The 20,884-nt window shown below is 40.1% G+C and overlaps 1 protein-coding gene across 1 annotated transcript in view; it reads right to left on the bottom strand.

Annotated features, from left to right (window-relative positions):
• Window positions 1-356: 356 nt before the first annotated feature.
• Window positions 357-20,884, bottom strand: part of Tmem87b (transmembrane protein 87B) — a 53,265-nt gene continuing 32,737 nt past the window's right edge. Inside the window, exons 18-21 of the mRNA XM_015499759.2 lie at window positions 13,719-13,792; window positions 10,868-10,920; window positions 4,216-4,246; window positions 357-3,216 (exon numbers count right to left, since the gene is read on the bottom strand). Of these exons, the coding sequence (XP_015355245.2) occupies window positions 3,157-3,216; window positions 4,216-4,246; window positions 10,868-10,920; window positions 13,719-13,792 (218 nt within the window). The 3' untranslated portion in view covers window positions 357-3,156. The remainder of the gene's footprint in view (window positions 3,217-4,215; window positions 4,247-10,867; window positions 10,921-13,718; window positions 13,793-20,884) is intronic.

Raw genomic sequence — 20,884 nt, 5'->3', positions numbered from 1 at the left:
TTTAAAATATCACCAAAATTGATACCATCCAAACTTCATGAACTTCTTCTCACAAAGACCATCATTAATGAGTCATTTCTCACCATCATTAATGAGTCTGCTCAGTTCACCAGACCTCGATAGCAAAGGGATTTTACAGATGTCTATAAAGAACGTAAATTTAGGTTAACCAGATTTTTAGAAATTCCCCCAACCTTTTGTTTTGCATTTCTGTATCACTACTGAGGTTGAATAGTTTCTTGTTTAATGGAATATCCCTCCTCTTTGAAGGATTTCAGTCCTGCCGTCTACTGAAGTCTGTTTTTCCTATAGAGTCATGTAGTCTATCGTTCAAATATTATCAATCATCAATCATCTAAACTTTCAGAAAGCATTTTATTAAAAGAACCAATTTTAAGGCACAAAAATACATTAATATTTCAAACAAAAATCCTTCAAATAGTCATGTCCTATATTCAAATAAATTTCTTTCAAGTTATAGAATAATTTAAGTTTTTTATATAAAAAATACAATTTTTAAGCCCCCAAACTTTCTCCCCAAATATATGAATAAAACACTTTCCTAGTTCTAAAGAAGATTCTTAACCCAGCCATGAGTTCCTGTGGCATAACATACACTTCCTTAAAAAATCGACTTCTGTCACTTACATACATACAGCTGATATGTTCAAAACGTGCCTGTGTCAAGCTTCTGTCGTGCAGGGCGGTGCTGGGCAGGGCTGCCTCCTGCTGCTGCCACAAAAGACAAGGACTAGGAGCAGAGACCTCCCTAGCGTGACAGCCAGGGAGGCTCCCCAGACCAATTTCAAAAGGAAGATATAAAATCAAACTTATCTATACACTTTTATACTTTGAGTCGACGTTATAGTAGTGCAAATCTAATGTTCTGTAATACAGAGAGGAAGGGATATGAAAGATTAGAAAAAATATTTCCTTTACAAGAAAGTAAGGGAAAATTACCTCTAGGCATAAAATACTCAGTTATTTTTCCTTAGTTTTTGCAATAAAGTGTCTACACTTTAAAGGAGATATTTAATCTACTTCAAATCATGAAAATTTCCTCTTAGGCAAATTTCACACTTCATACCAAAGTGAGCCCTTCCCTTAGGCCTCGCCAAGGCTTCCTAAAGTAACCCCTAGAGCAGGCCCCAGGCCTCGAGGCCCTGAGGAAGGAGTTGTGTGCCCTGGGGACATTCCGCCATCCTCCCTGGACCTGGAAGCCAAGTGCCAGAGCAGACCCCTCCTGCTCCCCAGAAATACAGATGACACCACCACCAGGAGGGACAGACATTGCACATGCCCTTCAGCAGCAGCGGCAGGAGGGAACCTGCCTCCTGAGGGCGCAGAGCAGCAGCTGCCCTTCAGCCCTTGCTGAGCTACATGGCGGGAGAAAGAACTGTCCCTATGAACAGCAGCAAGGCCTGTGGGGGCTGGTTCCCCTCAGTGTGACACCTGCCATCGGCCCCCACTCCCACCCACCATGCTCACGTGCCTCCTGGCTGCAGGCCCAAGACTCGGCCTCTCAGATCAACCCCAGCTGTGTGCCGAGTCAGGGGTCAACCCACCGCAAATCGTGGGGTAGGAGGTCAGCAGACACCTCCAGTCCTGAACCAGCTGGGTCAAAGGCAGAGCACCCAAACCAGGGCAGACCCAGGTGCTGGGAAACTCGGTGGGCAGCCATCACCCTGGCACAAACTGAACGAAGGATGGAACCAGAACCCTTCAACTAGCCCCCCTCCTCCCAGGAAGGGTGTCCAGAGCGAGCACCACTTGGCAAACCTGCCTGTCTCCAGAGGGGCCAGCAACGCTGTCCTGCCAGGGCTCCCCGCTGAGCACCGCTGTGAGGCGAGGCCTCCCAGGAGAAGCTGCTGCCTGAAGGCAGTCTTCTTACTAACCTCCTTTCTGACCACAGGAGGCAGGTCAGAAAGGCTTCTGAGAGGAAAGGAAACCATTCTGAGGCTTCACAGTGAAGAAAAAAGGTTTGTGATGGTCAAGATTTTCCTGTCTTCTCAAATGCTCTGAAGTCACTCTCAGTTCACAGGCTGGACTCCTGCAGAGGACAGGCGAGATGCGCCCCTCATCACCGCCTCACAGGTCGCCAGCCCTCTATCTTTGGTCATGCAAGGAGTGGCACATTCACAATTTCATCACACTATGTCCAACTGCATATGTCCACACTATTTTAAAGAAAGACACTAAAAAAACCCCCTGCCAACCCATATGTCACCAACAAATGTGACAAATAAGCAGCAAAACATGGCTGAAGATTAACAAAGCAATTACCAGGTCAGCAGTGATGTACTCTGCAGTTCAATGTGCCTTTATTATAAGACGAAGATGCCAAGATTGTGTACAAGACACAGATCTAGTTTCCACCAGGCTCGGCAGTAGTGGGCCTCCCAACCTGCCAGGCAGGAGATGCTGTGGGGCACCACGTGGCCAGCTGTCCACCACCTGCCCAGCAGATTCAGCAGGAGCTCGCGTACCCGTGGCCCAAGGAGGGGCAGTGGCAGAGCAAATCTGTGGAAGGAACCCTTAAGACTTTTCTCTTTGTGCACATGTGTTCCCCTGAGCTCAGAGAAGACCTAACTCCATGATCTGATGCTCATGGTGGTATTCACAAACAATGGCATTGTGCAGACCAAAAAAAAAGCAAAATGAGACATATCAACATGCCCACATTCCAATGTTAAGTCACTTCAGTATAAAAGTAAAACAAAAAATCATTACTGCTTCTAGTAATTATAAATCCCAAAGATGGGGACACGGACACGCTATACTTCAGAAGAATCACATTATCTATCTCAAAGTGAATAGAAAGAACAGCAGGAGACTTTATATAATTTAAAGAAACCTGGAATGATCCTTTTTTCCAGAGAAAAGAGAGAACCCCAATCCGATGCTGGCACGTCACCAGCAGGCGTCTGTGCACACGGCTTCCTCCTCGTGCTCTTCTCAGATGACTTCCAAGTCCAGCCACTCACTCCGGCAGACACAGAGAAGTCAGCTGTCGAGGACGCACAGCCTCCACTGAGTCCTTCCTTTATCGTGTGATGTCCAGGGCAGCAGGGCCAGAGCTTGCTGGCTGCCCCCTAACAAGCTCCCACCCATCACAGTCTGAGGCCGTGACCTTGGTTTTATTTATACTCATTCCGATCACATAATCTTTTCTGAAGAGAACATTTTTTCAGCTATTTCAGATCTGGTCATAATTTCCTGGGGGGAGAAGAAAAACTGTCAAAATGCTGCTTCCAAGACTGTGATGGAATTTTTTAATCTTTCAAAAATCACGATTTACATTTTCCATGTTGGGAAAGTATCAGATGTAGATAGTGAAAGTACAGTCCACACACACTCAGAATGCCCAGGGACCTGCTGATGGCCACAAAGCACCAGCCCTCGGCTGCCCAGAAAACACAAGCTCAGAGCCCCGGGAGAGGAGGCAGGAGCTGGCGGATCGCAGCACAGCCCACCGGGATCTGCCTGGATCTGCCTGGCCTCACGGAATCCAGGTCTTTTTGAGATCACGAATCAGTTGCCATCAAGTGAATAATTCAAACATCTTCTTAAAGTAATTCTAGGCGCGTCTTTCAGCAGAGTCCTAAGGCCTGAAGTTACAGCCTTCTCAAACTTTCCCCTGCCGCCAACCCGAATGACACCGATGCAAAGTTATTTCCTGCATCTCAGTGAACACAGAGCAGCAGCTCATCTCCCACAGCCACCTGAACTTGGCCTCCCCCCTCCAGCCTTCATTCTGGCACTTCAAACTTGAGGCAACCTTCAACATCCTGTGACCCCAACCTTCCCCCTGAACTTCCTAGGCCATACCCCTGACGCAGACTTCCTGCTTGGTAAGTGAAGAATGAGGAGACCAAACAGAAACACTATTTACTACCCCAACAAAATATGCACAGCGTCAGAGGTTAAGCTGCCCCTTCAAATCCTCTCAACCCTATCTAGAAATGGGTTTAGTGAATCATTCACTGAACGTCTCATAAAGTGAGACCCCCCTCTTCTTTCCTACCAACAAGCATTAATCTTGCTTCTGGCTAAAGGAGGACCTCACCCAGAAGTCCTTTACGCCTCATCATAAGTCAATTCGTAATGTCCTTCTGTCTCTTCAACCCATACTCATTTTAAAAAGCGACTTTCAGAAGTACATTTCTATTTTGTGACAATACCAGCTCTAAGGAAATAAGCAAAAACATATTTTACCTCATCCGAATCCACCAACACTGGAAGTGCTCTAAAAAAAAAAAAAGTGACAGTGTTATTAAAAGTAGGCCAATGAATCTAGAAAAATGATATAGAAATAGCCTGTGGTCCACAATTCCCACTGCAGACGCTCAGCTGAGACACGGAGACACCCAGGTTCCCTAGCAGACGAGGAGGAGGGTTTTCATAGCAGCACTGTGCTCAACAGCCCTGAGCTAGAAACAGCCCAGCTGGAGAAACTGGCATGTTCAAACAATGGAATACCATACAGCCAAGAAGATGGACGAGCCACTGAGGGAGAAAATTTTAAAAATGAACAGGCTCTACAGTTTCAGATGTTGGGACGACAGAACCTATGGGAAGGTGGCCCCCTATGTGGAAAGGAACATGGGCTTCTAGGGCTTAGTCATGTTCCACTTGTTGATCTGGATGCTGATTACTCAAATGTACTCATTTAAAAAATTTAGTGGGTTATACACTTACTTAGGATATGAGCACTTTTCGGAATGTGTGTTCCTTTAAAAACTGTTTTGTTGCCAGGCACAGTAGCACATGCCTATATGTAATCCCAGTGGCTCGGGAGGCTGAGGCAGGAGGATTTCGAGTTCAAAGCCAGCCTCAGCAAAAGCAAGGCGCTAAGCAACTCAGTGAGACCCTGTCTCTAAATAAAATACAAAAGAAGGCTGGGATGTGGCTCAGTGATTGAGTGCCCCTGAGTTCCAACCCCAGTACCAAAAACAAAACAAAACAAAACAAAAAACTGTTTTGTCAAAAGTTTAACTGAAAAATTTGAATAATCTTAACTTCAGAAAGGAAGTGGACCACAGGCTATTTCTAAAACAGAAAGGAAACTGTACAAGGCCCTGGGTTCAATATTAGATAAGCAATCCTAGAGCTTAATACGGTGAAGAAATATCAATGACTAAAAATACACAAATGAGTAATTCCAAACATGACTGACATCCAAGTTCAGATTTATTGTCACTTCCTTGCTATGTTTTTCTCTGAACAGCTGGGAAACTACCCGAGTGGTGATCTGCCATCTAGTCAGAACACTCCTCTCACGTGTGTTAGTGCTCTCTTAGGGCAAAGGGTCAACACGTTGGGAAAGGTGCTGGAGAGAGTCTCCCATGCTGCCTGGACATGCTCAGGAAAGCTACAGACAGGCAGGAGCCAATACTCTCACATGACGCAGCAGACAGACGAAGCTAATCAGAAGACACAGTCACACCACGCTGGCAAAGGAAACATTTAACAAGAAAACACTTCGATGGTACGCATTTATGCCTCAAGGTGGGTGCACCTCATCACATAAAACAGACACCACTCAAATTAAGGCTCAGTGAGACCCCGCATATATGATCCTGGGTGATTGCAGCACACCTCTCACTACCACACAGAGTCATCCAGACAGAAACTCAGTAAAATACTAGAAGTAAAATGGACTCCACAGACATCTATGGAATAGTTCATCTGACAAATACACTTTCTTTTTAGGGGTTCATGGAAAAGTCTCCAAAACAGATAATATTTTAGGCCATAGGCAACTAAGGAAATTAAAAAACAAAAACAAACAAAAAAAACAAACCCCGATATAATTCCTTACATTTTATCTGATGATAATGGAAAGAAAATAGAAATCAACACCAAAAAAACCATATAGAAACTACATGAACACACAGAGATTGAACAAAACACTTTTGAATGATGAATCAGTGTTAGAAGAAATCAGGGGAAACATTAAAAAATTTAAAAATCCTAGACTCGAATGAGAATCCAGATTCAACACACCAGAACCCTGGGACACTCCAAAGGCAGTTGTAAGAGGCAGGTTTACAGCTATGAGCGCCATGTGAGAAAATCAAGGTCCTTGAGAAAAAGAAAAATAAACCCGTTCCAAAACCAGTAGAGGAAAGAAAATAATTAAGATCAGAGCTGAAATCGATGAAATTGAAAATTAAGAAAAATACAAGGATCAGTGAAACAAAGATAAAAAGATTGATAAATCCTTAGCCAAATAACCAAAATCAAAACAAAAGACCGAAATTAATAAAATTAGAGATGAAAAGGAAGAAATCACTACAGACATCATAGAAATTCAGATCATTAGAGATTTCTTTTGAAAACTCCGATAAATTGGAAAACCTAGAAGAAATGAATACACTTCTAAACACATGCAACCTGCCAAAAGTGAATCAGGAGAACAGAGAAAACCCAAACAGACCCACAACTAGAAATAAGACAGAAGAGTAATAAAAAGTCTTCCAACAAAGAAAAGCCAACAACCAGATGGATTCTCGGCTGAATTCTACCAGTACTTTAAGGAAGAACTAATGCCAATTCTCCTCACACTATTCCATAAACTAGAAAGGGATGGAACACAAAAATTCATTTCATGAAGCCAGGATCACCCTCATACCAAAACCAGATAAGGACAAATCAAGGAAGGAAAACTACAGATCAACTTCCCTAATGAACTTAGATGCAAAAATCCTTTAAAAGTCTTAGCACATCATATTCAACAACATATTAAGAAGATTGTGTGTCATGCTCAAGTTTTTTCCCCCCAGGGATGCAAGAATGGTTTAATACATGCAAATCAACAAATTAATTCACCACATGAATAGAAATAAAGACATAAAAAAATCACAATCATCTCAAAAGATACAGAGAAAGCAACAAACTGATATTAGGGATAGAAGAACTGACCTCAACATTACAGAGGCTATATACAAACCCCCTTAAAGCTAACTTCATAGTAAAAGGGGGAAAAATCAAAGCATTTCCTTTAAAATCTGAACAAGACAAGGATGTCCACTTTCATCACTCCTATTCAATATAGCACTAGAAATTCTAGTCGAAGCATTAGTCAAGGGAGGAGAATAAAAGGAATAAGAATTAGATAGGAAGAAGTAAAATTACCACTGTTTGTAGATGATAGGATTCTCTACGTAGAAGATCCAAAAGCCCCACCAAGAGACTTCTAGAGCTAACAAACAAATTCAGTAAAGTAGCAGGTATAAATTAACATACAAAATCAACAGCTTTCCTAAACACCAATAATGAATCTGCTGAAAAAGAAATCAGGAAAAAAAATACCTAGGAATAAATCTAAACATGGAGATGAAGGACTTCTACAATAAAAACTATCATTGAAGAAAGAAACTGAAGAAGTTCTTAGAAGATAGAAATACCTCCCATGTTCTTGGATAGGCAGAAATTAACATTGTTAAAATGGACATATAACCAAAAATAATAAACCAATTCAATGCAATCCTTATTAAAATACCAGCTTTCTTCACAGAACTAGAAAAAAAGTCCTAAAATTAATTTGAAAGAATAAGAGACAGAATAGCCAAACAATTCTAAGCCATGGTAGAGGAATCAAAATAGCTGAATTCAACAGAGCTACCGTGACAAAAACTGCATGGTCCTGGCATCCAAACAGCCACAGACCAATGGTACAGACTAGAAGACAAACCCACACAGATAAAATCATCTGATTCCTGACAAACCATACACTGGAGAAAAGAACAAAGGGTGCTGGACGCTAGTTATCCATATGTGGAAGAATGAGACTAGATCACCGGCACTTAACCTGCACTTAAGAAAACACAAAGTGGATCAAGGACCTAGGACTGGACCAGAAACTATGCAACTCCTAGAAGAAAATGTAGGGTCAGCACTGACGTGTAGACACAGCCAATGACATTCTCAATAAGACCCCTAACCTCAGGAAATAGTGCCAAGTTAATAAAGGGATGGCATCAAATTAAAAAGTTTCTGCATGGCAAAGGAGAACCTACTGAATGGGAGAAAATCTTTGCTAGCTGCTCTTCTAATAGAGAATTAATATTCAGATGGTACAAAGAACTCAAAATTTAACACCCCCAAAATAACCCAATTAATAAATGGGCAAAAGAACTAAAGAGACACTTCTCAAAAGAAACATAAATGGCCAACAAAAATATGAAAAAATGTTCAACATCATTAGCAATTAGGGAAATACAATCAAAACTACACTGCATTTCATCTCCCTCCAGTTAGAATGGCAGCCATCAAGAATACAAACAATAAATGCTGGAAAGAATGTGGAGAAACAGGAGCTCATTATACCATTCCTGTTTTTTATTCTTTAAAAAATCACACACACACACACACACACACATATATTTTAGTTGAAGTTGGATACAGTATCTTTATTTATTTTTATGTGGTGCTGAGGATCAAACCCAGGGCCTCACATATGTGAGGCCGGCGCTCTACACTGAGCTACAGCCCCAGCCCCCTCATTATTTATTCTAAAGAATTAAAGTGTTCATACTACAGTGATCCGTGCTTACCCATATTATAGTAGCACAACAGCTGAACTATGGAACCCGCCTAGGTGTTGCTCAATGGATGAATGGATAAAGAAAATGTAGTATATATACACAATGGAGCTTTATTAAGCCATAAATAAAAATAAAATTATGTCATTTGCAGGAAAATGGAATGGAACTTGAGAAGATTATATTAAGCAACAAAAGACAAATCAGTAAAGGTTAGTGTGTTTTCTCTCATACAAGGAAACAAGAGAGGAAAAAAAAATAAAGGTGCAAGCGAGATCAATAAAGAAAAGGGAGCAGGGGAAGAAGGAGAGGAAACGGGACTTACTGAGAATAATACTGGCCAAATTATATTGTTATATTGTGTGCATGTATGAATATAGAACAGCGAATCCCACCATTACGTACAACTATAATGTGCCGATAAAAAAATATGGAAAAATAGCTGGGTGTGGTGGCACACGTCTGTAATCCCAGCGGCTTGGGAGGCCGAGGCAGGAGGATTGCGAGTTCAAAGCCAGCCTCAGCAAAAGCAAGGCACTAAGCAACTCAGTGAGACCCTGTCTCTACATAAAATACAAAATAGGACTGGGGATGTGGTTCAGTGTTCAGGTGCCCCTGAGTTCAATCTCTGGTACCCAAAAAAAAAAAAAGGAAAAATAAAAGACCTATATCCTTTGCCTAGGAGAGACAGTATGTATAAAAAGAAAAGACACATGTATAAAAATGTTCAGCAAGCTTAACCAAGCCTTGATGTGTGGTAGAGCTTTAAGAACCTGAAGGAAGTCAATATGCTAAAGTTACAATGTGAAAGTCATGAAGGTGCTCAAAAGTCAACAGAGATTTCTATATCCAGCAAAACCATCCTTTAAAAAGGAAGGCAAAACAAATATTTTCATATAAATAAAACAGAATTTTTGCCAGCAAACCTATACTGTAAGGAATAATAGAGACCCATAGGAGAAGGCTCTTAGCTCATGTTTCATGTTAGGAAGAAGAAATACTAAATATGTAAGTAAATATAAAAGAATATATACACATTTTCTTTTCTGTTAAAAGAAAAAATATAATACTTGGTTGTAGTTCCTATTTTTCATAGACCTGATATGCATCAATTTCAATTACCAAAGTTTAAATAACATCAATCTCTCAAAGCAAAATGAAATGCTATTTCATAGCCACTGAAAGAGATAACATAAAAAATATGAACAATAACAAGCACTGGCAAGGACACAGACAAACTGTTACCTTCATATATCCCTAATAGGAATGTAAAATAACACAGCAGCTTTCCATCTCTCAGAATGCTGAACACTACTTTATCACGATCCATCAATTTCACTTCTAGGTATATAGCCAAGACAAATGAAATCCATGTGTACACACACACATACATACACACACACACACACACACACACACAGAGTCATCATATTCTAAAAACACACTAAAGAGGAAGTCTAGGGCTACCAAAAACAAAAACTAAAACCACCAAACAAAACCCACATAACATGAAGGAACAAGGAAAAAAACTAAAGTAGACTTTTTCTGAAACTCTGAAACCTAGAAGACATGCAAGTGACAAGATTTAAAGTGTTAAAAGAAAAACATTATCGACCAAGAATTCTATACCTAGAAAAATACTGTTAAAAAAAAAGAAACAAAGACTTATTCAGATAAACAAAAATTTGACAGATTCTCTTCCAGCACAGCTGCATTACAAGAAATAGGACACTCTTCAGGTAAAGGGAATATCAGACCAGACAGAACTGTTTGAGAGGGACAGATGGGAGCAGCGGAGACAGAACAGTATGAGGAAACATCCCCATGCTTGGCTGTCCTGTCTTGACTGGGGAAACGGCTATGTGGAATTCTCGTGTTAACAGGACAAAGATATAGAGGAATGTCAACAGCTCAAAATTCCCCAAAGGGATTCCTATGGATTACTTTTTCCACGGTCACATCATTCCTCCAAAAGCTTCCCCACGATACTCGGTGTTGTGAGTTATGTTCATAAAAAGTTTTTACATGAGTTTGAACTTTTCCATCACAAAAATTAAGTCAAAATAATGATACTGATAACTAGATCAGAAAAAGTGGGCATTTGTCACAGGTCACTGGTATTAAACTTCCTGTTCAGTGAAAAAAGGAAAGAGAAACTAAGCCAGAACTTTGTTTTTGTTGATTTTTCTTAAGAAATAAACAGCCATGTCCAGGCGAGGAGCCCACAAAACCCATGGAGCGGTGAGGTTTGAGAAGCACGAGACAGCAGAATGACCCTTTAAACCACAGCCTACACTAAGACTGTAACAGAGAATACTTACACATCGGTGAATGAAGAGGGGATGTTTTCTTCCACCCACTTCAAATCTTCATCCTGTAGAAATAAATATTTATATTTAGCATTTGCTTAATATCACTTGAAAGAATATTTTAGAAGGATAAATGTGTAAATATTCAAGTTCAAATCCATGACATTCTTTCAGTTGCTATGTCCTAATAAGTTGGTACATATGCCACACAGAAGTTAAGACAGTGGTTTCATAAATAGGCAAATAAAATGCTGATTTCAGGTTTTTTCACTTCTTGGTTTTAGTCAGATATATCCATGTTATTGTTTTGTCCTAAGAAACCACAATACAACAAAGTTGATATATATGATAGAAAACAGCAAGAGCATGATTTGCATTGTTTTTTTTTTTTCCTTCTCCACACTCTGATGCTTCCTTATTTGTTGTAGTTCTTATGAATTAGCTCGGTGTTGTGGTACACAGCTGTACTCCCAGCAACTTGGAGGCAGAGACAGAAAGATATCAAGTTTGAGGCCAGTCTCAGAAACTTTGTGAGACCCCGTCTCAAGTAATAAAAAGGGCTGGGGATATAGCTCAGTGGTAAAGCACCTCTGGGTTAGAGCCCCAGTACTCCCCATCCCCCCAAAAGTTCTGATGAGCTAATAATTTTTCAACAGAAAAGGATGATGGGCCAAATAATCTACCTTAGCAACGACTAAGTGTCACTGTGCACATGCTCACATCCCTAGAGAGACCAGAAAAGAAGCAGGCCGGCTGGGGTAGCTACAATTTTTCCCAAATGGGAACTTGCTCATAATCATTTCAGAGAGAAGAGAAAATATAAGGAATACTGAATATTTTATTTTATAATGTAAAACAAATCAAAATTTTCTTCATTATCTACCTGGCTACATGAAATGCTTACCAACAGAGAGACAAAGCAATAGCCAGGATGAATAGGAACCCTGTTCTCTGAGTGGGTCTTGAGCAGAAATAGACCAGTGAGAGTAAGCCCACAATCTCTGATCGAGCCCCGACCGCACTTAACTTACAGAAATGAAAAACTATTTTCTTAACACATTTGCAAAAACTTTTCTTTCTTTCTTTGTGGTACTGGGGATTGAACCCAGGGGCACCCTACCACTGAACTAGCCCCACCCTTTTTTAAAAATACTTATTTATTTTAGTTGTACACAATACCTTTGTTTTTATTTGTTCATTTATATGTGGTGCTGAGGATCGAACCCAGGGCCTCGCATGTGCTAGGCGGGCGCTCTACCGCTGAGCCACAATCCCAGCCCTAGCCCCACCCTTTTTAATTTTTATTTTGAGACAGAATCTCACTAAGTTGCCCAAACTGGCCTCAAATGAGTCAGTGATCCTTTTGCCTCGGCCTCCCAACTTGCTGGGATTACAGGTGTGCACCATCAGGACTGGCTATGTTTGCAAATAATGAATTTAAAAATACACTGAGATACATAACTAAAATAGAAAAAAACTAAGAAATTTGAAATTGTGATACAGGTTGAGTATCCCTATCCAAAATGGTTGAGACCAGAAGTGTTTCAGACTTCAGACTTTTCAGATTTTGTGATACTTGCATATGCATGATAAGACAGCTTAGAGATGGAACCAAGTCCGAACACCAAATTCATTTACGATTTGTATGCACTTTATACACCAGCCCTGAAGTAACTTCATACAATGTTTGTTAACAATTTTGAGCATGAAACAAAGTGTGATGGTGTGGACTTTTCCATTTGTGTCACAGCTGCTTTGGAGTATTCTAGATTTTGAATGTTTGGCTTACTGATGTTCACTCTGTAGTTCTAACACCAGATAAAGAAAACTATAGTATATTTTGAATGCTTAGTTAAATTGCCATGAAACTACTCAAAGAACATATTTTAAAGGATTAAAAAATTACCAAATATAAAAATCAGAGAATTTACCAAATCCAACAGAGAACATTTTCATACATCATCTGTCCTATTAGAACTTATATGCATATGCATTTTTTTACATAGTATTATCTGTAGCCGATATAATTCTAAGAGTGTAAACCTGCTTATCTTCAAAATCATTACTTTTATGCACAAAATATCCCTATTATATATCATACCATTTTATTCAAACTTCCATAGTTCATTTTTTAAAAATCTATTGATTTTGCTAACTGCATATAACACACAATTCTTTTCTCAACAGATAACACATGCTATTAAGATGGATTCAAGAGGGGCTAGGAATGTGGCTCAGTGGTACAGCAATCATCTAGCACGTACAAGTCCTTGAGTTCAATCCTCAGCACCACATAAAAAAATAAACAAAATAAATGTATTATGTCCAACTACTTCTAAAAAATAAATGTTAAAAAAAAAGATGGATTCAAGAATCACTTTAATACACTGAAAAGTCAACACAACCTATAATTATAAAAAGCTTCAATCTTTTTTTTTTTAAGTTTTCAGTGGACACAACATCTTTATTTTTATTTTTATGTGGTGCTGAGGATCGAACCCACCACCCCGCGCATGCCAGGCAAGCACGCTGCTGACTGAGCCACATCTCCAGCCCCTACTTCTCAATCTTTAATGCACAAAATCAGTCATGGAATCTTGATAGAAAGCAGATTCAGCATTGCAGGTTTGGGGCAGGCCTGAGACTCTGAATTTCTAAAAGCTCCAGGTGATGCTCACTGCTGCTGGCCCCAGGACAGCACTTTTGACAAGTATCATAGTTATGGGCCTGAACTAGTATTGCCATATGGTAACAGTTACATCAAAAACCATGGCTGAAACTGTTCTGAGAATCAATGAATAGCACACTCCCAGATTCTGAAGCATTAAAGACTGAGATTCTATTAAATATATACTATACTCACAAAATTATCAGAAGTAGCAGGTTTAGCTGCTCCATTGGAAACAGTTTTTGAGGCTCTTAATTTTATTCCTTCAGCTGTGAAGAGAAACATTATACATATATGTAAATTATAAAATAATATTTTCCTTTATTACTTCACATTTAATAACCCATTAAGAAAAAGGATTTTTTCCCCTAAAGGAAAGTTAACAGTGGAAACTCTGAGCAGAGTGCTAGCTTTACTATGCCATTTGAAGATATAGGAAAGAGGTATGGAAAAAGTTAATAGTTTTCAATAATTGATATAATGTATATTTATGGATGGCAGGGACATTTCAATACACGTGTATAATTTGTTGTGATCAGCCAGAGCGACAAGTACATCTATGCTCTCAGACAGTCACTATTTCTTTGCTGGACACACTGGTGTCCTCTCTTCTAGCCACTGTGAAACACGCAGTGACTGTGGCCAACTGCAGTCCCTCCGGAACTCCCTCCACCTGCCTGTAGTTTGCACCTGTTAACCAGCCGTCCACAACCTCCCCTCCCCTCCAGCAACCTCAGCCCACTCTCCACCCCTGCAGGACCAGCCTTTCTAGCTTTCTCCTGTGAGTGAGGCCTCGTGGTGTGACCTCTGCCCGGGCGGATTTCACTTCACGGTGTCCTCCAGGCTGGGTTTTTTTGACAACTGTTCAACAGAACAACCAGGTACAAGTTGCTAGTCTGAAACCTAGCTTTAGAGTGCAACGCGCACACGCTCTCGTTATTTCCTGTCAATTCACTTCAGTTTCCGGACTTGGACGTCTGTAGAATCTGCAGCATCATGTTCAAGAATAAAACACACATTTGGGTATTTTTACTTTGCTGATAAATAAGTTGTTGGAACATGCTTATGGTAGAAATAAGATGAGGAAGAAAAACATTTTGTTCATATATGACTTAGATTCTTCTTTATGTCAGCAGTTTCAGTGTGGCAAAGGTCAAGAGCTTGGATCTTGAACTAAACTGTCTCACTTATAATCTGGCGCTTCTTATGTAACCTTGGGTAAATCGATGACTTGGTGTTTCCAACTCTAAAATGAGGATTACAATGTCTCTCTCTCTCATAGAGTTCTGGGAGCATTACACAACTTAGCACATAAAAAGTACCTGACACACAAATACTTACTTATGCCCAGTAAGAATTCACATTTGTTATTACAGTAATTTACAAATATTGCTTCTCCATAATCTAGGACAACTGGTACATTATTGTGAGATCTACAGTGTAAAATGGGGGCGTTGTAGCTCAGTGGTAGAGCACTTGCCTAGCATGTGTAAGGTACTAGGTTTGATTCTCAGTACCTCGTTAAAAAAAAAAAAAGTCCATTGACGACTAAAAAATATATTAATAAAAAAACAGTGTAAGATGATATAATGAAATTAGATGAAGTTCTAGAATCTAAAAAATGTTTCCATGGGGCACTGTAAATTCCAGCATTTCTTTAAGAGGTAAAATATGCAAATCCCTAAAAATTGAGGTACACTTATATAACAATACACAAATTTTAAGTGTACAGACTAAAGAGGTTTGACAAACACATACCCTTATGTAACTACCATCCCAATCAAGACATTGAATACATCACAAAAGGTTCTTTATGTTCCTTTCCAATCAATCCTAGCAATCCTGTTCTGAGAAGATCACGTGGCTCCTTTTGCCTCTCCTATAATGTCATATACAGAACTACCATCTATGTTCTTTTAGATTTGGGTATTTTTGTGCAGTGTAAAGTTCTTAGATTCACTCCTGTATAGAATGTTACTGGATAGTATTGAATTTCTTCTGTTACTGGATAGTACTGAATTTCTTTCTTTTTTTTTTTTTAAAGAGAGAGAGAGAGAGAGAATTTTTTAATATTTATTTTTTAGTTTTCAGTGGACACAACATCTTTATTTTATTTTTATGTGGTGCTGAGGATCGAACCCAGCGCCCCACGCATGCCAGGCGAACGCATTACCGCTTGAGCCACATCCCCAGCCTGGTATCTTCATCCATTCACCTGTTGATAGAGGTCTGTTATTTCCAGCTTTGAATGATGAGGAATACTCAAGTGGCTGTAAACAGTCCTGTCCTTCTGTGGACACCTGGTTCATTTCCTCTTGGAGTGGAATGGCTGGACTGCCTGACAGCTCTAAGTTTGGGCTTTTAAGAAACTGTTGGGCTGCTTCTGGAGCGCTCTTCCTGCCTTCCCTTCCTTTTAGTGGTGCAGGAGACACCCAGCTGCTGCGGGCCTTGTATTTTCAGCCCTCTAAGGGAGGTGTGGTGCCATCGTATTACAGCATGAGCTGTGTTTCCCTGGTGACAAGGACATGGAGTACCTGTACCTTAACGCTACTGCTGTCTTCTCTGGTGAAATGTCCATTCAAGTCTCCTGTCCCTGTTTACAACGTGGGGTTTCTTTGACTGATTTGCAGGAATTCTTACCTTATAGATGTAAGTCCTGTCAGGTACATCTATTGAGAATATTTTATCCCACACACTATAGGTAGTCTTTTCATTTTCTTAAGTTTCTACTGATGAGCATAAAATTTTAATTTCAATGAAGCTTATTTTATTGATTTTTAAAAATTTTATGGTTACTGTCTTTTGTGTACTAAGAAATTACCACATCCAAGGTCATGAAGACAGCATCTGTTTTTATCTGGAAGATTTATAATTTAAGGATTTACTCTTAGGTCTGTGATCCACCTTGAACTAATTATGGTTAGATGTGTGCGAGCCATCCAGGTAACTTCTCCATATGTTCCAACAGTTGTTCCAGCACTTTCTGTGGAAAAGACTGCCTCTCCTTATAAAAGCCCCAATGCCTGGGCCAGTCAACTGACCCGTGGGTGGGCTCACTTCTGTCACTGGTCTCTTTCACTTAATGAGTTTTCAAGGTGTATCCACATCATGACTCAAGAAGGTTTAAGCTCCTTCAGGTCTTTTGCTTTTCCATATGCATTTTAAAATCAGCTTAACCCTTTTTAATTTTTGTAGTTGTAAATGGACAAATGCCTTTGTTTATTTTTACGTGGTGCTGGGATGGAACCCAGTGACTCACACATGCTAGGCAAGCGCTCTGCCACTGAGCCCCAGCCCCAGCCCTCAGCTTAACCTTTGTGTCTATTTTTTTGTCAGCTAGAATTATGACTCAGATTGCCCTGAATCTACTTATCAGTTTGGTGTACTGACAGTTTAATATCAAAAGTTCCAATTCATAGATGTGTTAGATCTCTGTATTTCTTTATCCTAAAATTTCTTTCTGCATTATTTTGTGGTCTTCAGTGCAGAGATTCTTTGCATTTTTTCAATAACCTTGTTCCTAAATATTTTATTTTTGAAGCATTAACTTTTGAAGATTTAACTTTCCTGCTTTCAGTCAGTATACAGAAAAACAACTGGTGAGATTTTGTGTCGTCACTTACTGATTCTCCTCTACCTGTACAGACGCTGCAGGGTTTTCTAAGTGTACAAACAAGGAGTCTCAACACTCCCCCCGCAACCCTGCCTTTCCTGCTCGCCAGCACCCTTGTGCTCGCCAGCCTGGGAGTATGGCTACTGTATATGTCTTTTCATGCCATTTCAAAATTAATTTGTTGAGTTAGTTTTTATAAAATCTGCATCTAATGAGATACTTTTCTTTCTTTTTTGGTGCTGGGGATTGAACCCAGAGGCATTTTACCACTGAGCTACTCCTTGGCTCCTTTTATCACTTTTTTGAAACAGGGCCTCACTAAGTGGCCAAGGCTGGCCTTGAACTTGGCGATCCTCCTGCCTAGCCTCCTCAGGAGCTGGGATTACAGGTGAGCGACACTGTACTTGGCCTCTTCGTTCTTTTAATATGATGAATTACACTAAGTGATTTCTAAAATGTTAAAACACGCTAACAACCCTGGGATAAGATCCCTTGATGATGATTGCCTTTCCATACTTTGCTAGATTTTATTCGTTAATATTTTTAAAGATTTTGGCATCTTAGTTGCGCTGGCTTTATAAAACAAATTGGAAAGTTTCTCATCTCCTCTACATCCTAGAGTTTGTATAGGATTGAAATATTTCTTCCTCAATGAAATATTTGAAAGATTCACCAGGGATCTAGTACTCTTTAGGAAGATTTTAAATTATAAACCAAATTTCTTTGATAAAGGGCTACTCAGAATTGGTGGCATAAGTTTAGAACTAAGATTAGGGTAGTTTTGTTGTGTGTTCTTTTTCAAGGACTTTGTCTACTCCATTCAAGGTGCCCACTGACTACCACAGAGCTGGTGGTGACATTACCTGTGTACCCCAAATACTGCTCCCAACACTGGAAGTCTCTCCCTACACTGGTATTTATTGTCCTCTCTCTCATTGACAATAGATGGCAGTAAATGCGGTTTCTACTAAGCCCCTTTGGAGGGCTCTGTTGATTTCCTCTGTTCTCCCTGCTTTCCATTTCATGATATAGGCGCTTAACCTTCAAATTCCCTTCCTTTTCATTAACTACTCTAGGTTGATCTGCCCTTCTTTTTTACTTTTTTAGTTCTTAGACATACAAGTCACTAGTCTTACATGCTTCCTTTCTTAGTAAAAACTGCCAGCCACTGAAGCCATCCGTTCTCTGGGGACTTGCTAGTCCCACAAAGTTTGATATGCTATTTTTATCATTTAATAGAAAACATTTTAGATTAGCACTTGTGATTTCTTCTACCTGTTACTCAGGAGCGTGCTACCAACTTCCAAATGTTGGATTCTTTTTAGATATCTACTATCAATAGTGCTTAGTTTAATTCCATCATGGTTACAGTTCCCTCTCCGCAGGAATGCAATCTTTGAATTTTCGGCTTTTGCTGTGCTGGGGACTGCACCCAGGCTGCTATACATGATAGGCAAGTGCTCTACTGCTGAGTTAAACCACCAGCCCTTCTGGGAATATTGAAAAGACTTTTCAAACCCATATATATAGTCTATCTTTTTCAATGTGGACTTGAACAGGTCAATTAAGGCTTTGTTCAACTCATAACTGATATGTCCACTTGCATTATTAGTGACTGAAAAAGGAATGTTCAAATAGATAATTATGACCAAATTTGTCTATGTAACTTTAAAATATGTGAAATAAAATTTGATTATTATGGCTTCTTGGTAAATTCAACATTTTACCATTTAGAAATTATGCTTTTAAACTTTTATTTGTTTCGGTACTGGGGACTGAACCCAGGGGTGCTAAATTACATCCCCAGTATTTTTTTTATTTTGAGACAGGGCCTCACTAAGTTGCTGATGATGGCATCAAAATTGCAACACTCCTGCTTTAGCCTCCTGAGTCACTGGGATTACAGGGGTTCACTACTGTGCCTGGCTGAAAAGATGCTTTTTAAAATCCTGGTGGTTCTGCCTTGAGGTGTACTTCATCAGAACCCACTCTGACTCTCCTATGCTTAGTGTTTTCGTTGTACACCTTTTTTCACTTTATACACTTTTCACAACCAGGTGTTGTTTTTAAAGCATCTCCTACAGATATCCCATAACCTGATTTCACTTTGTTTTTTTTAAAGAACAGTTTAACAATCTCTGAACTTGAATATTCAGTCCACCTGCATTTAATGTAATTATTAAAACAGATTTATATCAACCACACTGTAATTTGTTTTATGTTGGTCCCTTCTGTCTTTTCCTTCCTATTTTCTTTTGGGTTGTTTTAATATTCTGTTCTATCCCTTCTGTTGGCTGCTTTTTAACTGGATGCTCCAAAGATTCCAAAATGTTTCATACTTATCGCAATCTACTCTGCACATAGAAACTGTAACATATTGTGGATTTCATTTACACCTAGCCTGTCCTTCATGTGACATTCATATATTTTACTTCCGCATATCTTACAAACCTCACAATGTACCTTCACTATTTTTGCTTCAAAAGATCAGTTGACTTTTCCTTCTGTTTCTCTTATAGCTAGTTTTTAAATTGATACTACTTCTCTTCAATCTAAGGAATTTCCCTTAGCATTTTTCTTAGGCCAGCTCTGCTGATGACCAATTCTTAGAGCTTTAATTTACTTGAAAATACCCTTTTTCACTCTCATGTTTGAAAAATATTTTTGTCGATACAGAATTCTGGGTTGGCAATTTTTTAAAACTACTTTAAAAATGTCATTCCACTGTCTTTTTAAGACTTCCAGTCTGCTGTCACTAGTATCTGGGTGTAAAGTACCTTCTTCCAATGGCTTCTTTTGAAAGCTCTGTATTGGTTTTCAGTAGTCTGCCTCTAAGGTCTCTGAACACTGCCTCTGTGCCTCTCATTAGAGCTTTGCCGATCCAGGGTTAGTGTTATTAATCATTTCTGTGTTTTTGCAAATATTTTTATTCCCCATCCCCTCTTCCTCTGGAGCTCAGTTACGCACGTGCAGAATGTTCAATAAGGCCATGGGTCACTCAGGTCACATTCACTTTGTTTCTAGCCTTTCTCTCTAATTTTCAGTTTATGTCTTTTGATCTGTCTCCAAATGTTCACCCTTCCCTTCTGTGCGTCCAACCTGCGCATCTCCTGTTAATCTAACCCAGCGAGTGACGTCAGACATTCGATCTTCAGTTGTAGTGCTCTGGTTCTCGCTTCTCCTCTCGTTCCTATGCCTTTCTCCCAGGTTCCCTCTCTCCTGAACTTCCCATGGATCACTGACCTGTGGTGACCTCGCTAGATTTCAGTAGGGTGGTTTTCTCCAGCTCTGCTTTAGTTTTAGGTGAATACCGAAGATCCCAGAGCATGGTTTGTTCAGGGGTTTCGAGGAAAGCCCAAGGTGTTCATCTAAGCCCTTTCACTTGCTGAGACTCACTTTTCGAAAGCCGCAGTGGGCAACCCCCACATCTCTGCTCTGCTCCTCAGGCAAATGGCCTCCCTCTCTGGCATCCTGGAGTCCTGCTCAGCACAGGCCCAGTTCAGCATCAGTGGAGGCTTGAAAGACATGTGCTCTCCCCTTCACAGAGTTCCCCCTGCGGTCTTCAGGCATTGCACAGCCCCACTCTCCACTCTCCACTCCCCCTTCGTGGGCAGGGCAGCGTCCCCAGAGGCCATGTGTCAGGACAGGTTCTGTCAACGGGGACTCTGAAGAGGGCCACTGCCCGGGTTCTGCTCTGGGTTTGGTTGCTCTCCAGTGCTCCATGTTGCCAGTGTCCACTGAGTCGATA

Source organism: Marmota marmota, unplaced genomic scaffold, assembly GCF_001458135.2.
Source record: "Marmota marmota marmota unplaced genomic scaffold, marMar, whole genome shotgun sequence".
NCBI classification, from domain to species: domain Eukaryota; kingdom Metazoa; phylum Chordata; class Mammalia; order Rodentia; family Sciuridae; genus Marmota; species Marmota marmota.
The sequence above is the reverse complement of the archived record's forward strand: the minus strand, read 5'-3'. Positions and strand labels throughout refer to the sequence as shown.